Source organism: Hippocampus comes, unplaced genomic scaffold, assembly GCF_001891065.2.
Source record: "Hippocampus comes isolate QL1 unplaced genomic scaffold, H_comes_QL1_v1.1 scaffold282, whole genome shotgun sequence".
NCBI classification, from domain to species: Eukaryota; Metazoa; Chordata; class Actinopteri; order Syngnathiformes; family Syngnathidae; genus Hippocampus; species Hippocampus comes.
Genome location: NW_017806073.1, coordinates 623,055 through 629,029, shown reverse-complemented (window position 1 = coordinate 629,029; position 5,975 = coordinate 623,055). Strand labels below are relative to the sequence as shown.

Sequence of the window (5,975 nt, the reverse complement as noted above, 5' to 3'; positions counted from 1 at the left end):
CACACACACACACACACACACACACACACACACACACACACACACACACGCACACACACAATCTAAAATAAACTGCAAAAAACAGGCGTGGTATTCACAAGATTTGTGATCTCCACTGACATATGTTAAATTATTCGCAATGCTGACAACTGCACAACAATAAATATACAGCACAGTTTGCATGTAATTATTTATCATTCAAAGGAAAACCACACAATCCTGCCTTCTTTGAAGGGGGGAGTGTCTATCTATCTATCTATCTATCTATCTATCTATCTATCTATCTATCTATCTATCTATCTATCTATTTATTTCATTGGGACAGTGCACATTAATCAGCACAAGAATAAACCGTGTAAATGCGCCGGACTTAGCGTAAATGTCAGGTTTCTTAACATAAACATAACCTTTGGATATTCACGACAATATAGACTCTGTCTGAGAACAGCACCCTATCGAGTGTCATTGAGATTTTGTCTCAAATAACATCACATTTATTGGCTATCGCAGTGCCTAAGTTATGAAGTCTGCTAGAAGGGAATATTATGTTACAGAGGGGAGTCGGTGTACTGTACACCCATCTGCCCATTCCTCAAGAAACAAAACGAAAGCAGAATTTGATTGTTGGAAAGCTGTTGTTCTTAGGATGTGAGTACATGTTGAAATATTGGATTGAACAAACGTGACTTTTCATTAGAAGAAGAGATTCTACTCTTTCCTCATGTTAAGTCAATGAACAAACAACAATGACCTTATTAAGTATCACCAAAACGAAATTTCCACATTAACAAAATTTAAATTATATTCTTGCATTTTATGGATGGATTCGAGTTAAAGATCCAAACCTCTGTCAAAGTGCATTCCAAAATTGTACACTAGAATAGCACTCTTGCTGACACAGGCTTTTGACGTCACTCACTAGGCCACACCCCCTTAAAAAGAATACTAACACCCAAGTGTTCTTCGGTGTGTGTGTGTGTGTGTGTGTGTGTGTGTGTGAGAGAGAGAGAGAGAGAGAGACACACATGGCTTAATTACACTTCATAATACCAATTTATGTATTGTCATGTTTATTACACTGTATTGGTTTTAAATGTAAGTTTAATAATAAAGTTCTTCATGAAAAACAAAAAAGTTTTTGTTTTCGCTGAGGTAGCAACAGATTCGTCTAAAGTTCTTGTTGTTTTGCATACAGTCCATGTAGCATCTATGTCTGAACTGCAACATCTCGTCTTTTTGATTGCTGGAAAAGGGTGAAAACATCTGCTTGAATCATTGCTGTCATGAGATGCCAAAAAGAGGCAGCAAGGGAGAGAATGTAACTCATTCACACAGAAACTGCTGGACAAAAATGTTTGCAAACAACACAAAATGAAGACTCTGCTGTTTTACAGCGCCTGGAAGACTTGACTTGGAATTTCCACATCCATTTGACCTCTCATAAATTACTCCTTATTAAGGCATCAATGGCAATTACCTACTCACAGTACCATTTTACTGTGTAGTACTGTATTAAAGGACGCTCTGTCTCCCAGTAGCGTCCCAGAGTTTCTATGCAATCCATGTCTGTTCTGTGTGCTGGGGGAGGCTACAATCATTAGGAAAAGGGAAGTGGGGTGCGTAGGTGGAGTGGGATGGGCAGCTCAGGGATCCACAGAGCTCTGTTTGTTTTAAGCTGTTGTGTTCATCTGGAGCTGGAACAGTGGAAGTGGGTCAAAGCCTGTTTGATTGAGAAAAGGTGGTCATATCTGTGAATCCAGTGTATGACTAAACAATAAGGCTCATAAACTGGATGACTGGCAAGCACATTCACCTCACAGTGCAGAGGTTGTGGGTTTGAATCTGGGCTCAGGCCCTCCTCTGTGGAGTTTTGGGTTTGGGGACTGCCATCACGACAGGCACCGACAATCTTACAGCCACAACTCCGATCGGCTGCCTCAAAAGTAGAAGCCCGGAACACGGGCCACTGAGACTCAATGCCCTCCACCTCCCCCAGGATGTGGGCGAAGCTCTGCCAGAGGTGGGAGTTGAAATTTTTTAAGAAAGGGGATTCTGCCAGACACTCCGAGCAAACCCTAAAAATACATTTGGGTCTGCCATGTCTGACTGGCATCTTCCCTGAGCATCAGCGCCAATATAAACAAGATAAAGATAAACAGCCATTCACATTCACACCTACGGACAATTTTGAGTCTTCAATTAACCTACTATGCATGTTTTGGGAATACATGAGGAAACCAAAGTAGCTGGATCCATGCAGGCATGATGAGAACAAGCTTTTTTGGGGGGGTGGGTGATTAAACAATTTATGAATAATGGTTGGCATGGTGTTAACTCGTTAGCATGTCCGCCTCGCAGTGCAGAGGTGCAGGCTTCGATTCCATCTCTGGTCTTCCTGTGTGGAGCTTGCATGTTCTCCCCGTGTCTGCGTGGGTTATCTCCGGGTACTGCAGTTTCTTTGAACATTTCAAAAACACGCATTGCAGGTTAATGGAACCCTCTAAATTGTCCCTCTGTGTGATTGTGAGCGCGAATGGTTGTTTGTCGATGTGTGCCTGTCCCTGGCTGGAAACCAGTTCAGCGTGTACACCACCTGCTGCTCCAAGACAGTTGGGAGAGGCTCCAGCACACCCTTGTGAGGATAAACGGATTAGAAAACGGATGGATGGATATTTATGAATAGTACATGTGTGGAAAAAATATTCTTGGCCATAAAGGATGACCAAAGTCTTACAAATGGCATTATAAGAAACCTAGTTTTTAATACTGACATTGGCTAACAACCAGTTCAGGGTGTACCTGGCCTATTGCCCAAAGACAACTGGAATTGGCTCCAGCATGCCCATGACCCTTGTGAGGATAAAGTGGTTCATATAATGATGGCTGCATGCCGTTTTAATATTGAAAGCACAAATCAGTATTAAGGCATATCCAACACTTTGGGGCTCGAGTCAACCTAATATTTTATCAGTCTAGGAATTGTGTTCCCAGAGAAAACCCATTGTATAAAATCCAAAGTCCAAATATTCGCACCTCTGAGAAGCTCATCCTTCACATATAATTTCATTACCATTAAAAACAATTACTTTTACAATACATCACATTGCCATTACATTTTTTGGAAGTTTGTTTACCCTGGAGACGAATACATTTCAAACAATATCTTCACGTATATGTGGCCAATGTGCGTTCATAGACTACCCACATGCGCAAATGTCAACATTCTGTCCAGAGTGCGCACATGCCAAAATTCTATCCGTGATGTCACAAGGCAGAACTTGGTGAAATCCAACACTAACAGCTGGTTGGTAGGAGTTGTATTGGGCTGAATGCTGTTCCATTAGTGCAAGTTAAGGCACATAGCGCAAACCACCGCCTGGAGGTAAAGACGCAGCGCACAGCCTGTGGAGAAGAAGCCTCGCAAAGGCGTCGGATGCGCAGTGAATGCAAAGGGAACACATCGACAGCTGGTCCTGCTACGCGCGCGCGCGGGTGTGTGTGTGTGTATATGTGCAACCACTTTGCGTCTTCAGTTTGGATATCGGAACCGTCCGGTTCAGTGCGCGCGGCAGGAGCGCTTTGGCGCAAAAGGGAGCCGGCAGAGAGGTAGGAGAGCTCTCTTGTGGACTGTCACACGATGAGGAATCTCTGAGGCGGCCGTAACACTACTCCTCCGACCACTTGAAGTTTCCCGTGGCTGCTTCCGAACGGTTAGCCCATGAGCAGGTATCCTTTCGAGTGTGATTCTGTTTTCACCCAGAATTCTGCTGCCGGGACAAATGCATACAAATGCATTTAGGAGCTCAACGGACAAGGAGTGGACACGTTTCCGCGGCAGCAACGTAAGTGTGCTTTTGATTAAACAGCATGCAGATGTCATACAATGTGCGCTTGAAAGTGTTTACGCGAGAGGGTTATGGTTTTTGCGTGTGTAATTGGAAACATTATTCTGCTCATTTGTTGGCGTCTTTTCCCGAAAGGCTGCCTGACTTAACATGGATCAACTTCGTGGACGTATACGACTCGGTTTAACCAGTTAAACAGTGACGGACGGACTCAACACTCCATTGGTTTATATAGAACAGTTGCATTATCAAAACTGAGGCAACGGTGGTCTCAGTGCTTCCGAATGACTACCACTTCATGATTTACGATTCATACCAGTAGTCAATAGATAAATTATGACAACCACTTTAATATGATCGTATATTCGCATTAGTGCCGGTATATGCTTTTAAAATATCTTGCAGAGGCTCATGCACAGCCTGGGTGTCCAAAAGGCTTGGAAGAAAAAATGCTTATTCAGCATGCCAGGAATAGGTGATGTAAAAGAAGAGTTGTAAAAGGAGAGCAATAAAAGTCTTTTTTTGAACGGTCATCACAGGCATTGTGTGTGCATTACTGACATCCGGAACAGAGCGAAATGCAATGTCTGGAACTACATTGTTTTTGGATTCCAAATGGTCAATACTCTGTCATGAATTCTCTCCAGATGTGAGCAAAAGGGGCTTTACAATGAGTTACAGTATTTCAACTCTTTCTGCTCTCCCAGAAGAGGCAAGGTTACCTCTTGATTTTAAAGTGGACTTGTGCTGATCAAAATCCTTCTTTTTGGTTCTTCTGAATGAAAATAAGAAGTGAGTTGACCAAGAAACGTCCTTTGAATTGAGAGTTTAGTGTGTATGCATCACTGGTTTACTGGCTCGTGAGCTGTGGATTATTTGCTGCTACTATATGTATCAGTGGCACAACACAGATAGCCAGGACCTATTAAAACTGCTCTTAATAGACTTAATTGCAGGAGGTCAAGACAAGCATGTGCACTGTTGATGATGATGTTCAAGCGTCGTTAAAATGTGTTTAACTTTGGGCTGTTTGAAGCTGAATGGAAGTGTGGAGGTTTCTCGGTCTGCATGGACCTGTAAGATCGCACGTTCAGGTCTGTCACTAAGAAAATAAATGACTGATTATTGGAGACAAGCCAGTCCCTGAGCATTGCTGAAGTGCCTTTGAACAAGGTACAGGCTCAATGTGATATGCACTCAGACATCCCCGGCTTAAAAGTCCTCATGCAAGACAATTACGGGATTCAGTTATTTTTTTGAATAACATGTTCTGACATCTATCTATCTATCTATCTATCTATCTATCTATCTATCTATCTATCTATCTATCTATCTATCTAAGATATATAGATAGATATACATACATACATACATACACACACACACACACACACACACACACACTTTTTAAAAGCAGTTAGCATGTGCCTGAATAATATGCCTGTGACATGCTTTCATCAAAGTAGTGCGGGGATGAAGAATGAAAATGATATTCGCATCGTATTTTTGTTGTGATGAAATTAGCCTGTTTTGAGGGAGCAACCTAGTCTTTATAAAACGAGTCATTGGTCACCCTGCCCAATATACTGCTAGTGAGTATGGATTTTGTTACAATGATTAGTAAGGGCATAGCTTGGGGTGGCTGAGCCCCAAATTTGAAAAAAGCCAGCGTGAAACATGAAAGGAGTCCCCGCAAAGACAGTGTGAATTGTATTTTCCTTGTGCAGCAGAACTTCATCACCAAGTTGCTGAATTACCCATGTTAATTAGTGGACAGATGCCTCTATGGTGGACAGATGGGCAAACACAAATAGGCCCAGACACACACTGAGCTGACATCTTCACCAAGCAATCAAGTTTGTACTCCTTAATTCAAAGCAAGCAGCATCTAGCAATACTGTATGGCTATAGTATGCTATTTTAGACTATAATATATTCTAACAACATAATATAGCAGTTTTATGTTGCATGCAAATGGGATAAGCTGTTAACAACAGTAAAATCAGCTCCAAGTGTGAATGCTTTAAATTCCAGGTTAAAACTATTCAACCCTCCATGAACCCCCCCCCCCAAACCACTCGCGCGCGCGCGCGCACACACACACACACACACATACGCACACACGCACAC

At 42.4% G+C, this 5,975-nt stretch overlaps 1 protein-coding gene across 1 annotated transcript in view; it reads left to right on the top strand.

Annotated features, from left to right (window-relative positions):
• Nucleotides 1-3,367: 3,367 nt before the first annotated feature.
• col24a1 (collagen type XXIV alpha 1 chain) overlaps nucleotides 3,368-5,975 on the top strand; it is a 127,261-nt gene continuing 124,653 nt past the window's right edge. The window contains exon 1 of the mRNA XM_019894380.1: nucleotides 3,368-3,842. Coding sequence (XP_019749939.1) covers nucleotides 3,790-3,842 — 53 coding nt within the window. The 5' untranslated portion in view covers nucleotides 3,368-3,789. The remainder of the gene's footprint in view (nucleotides 3,843-5,975) is intronic.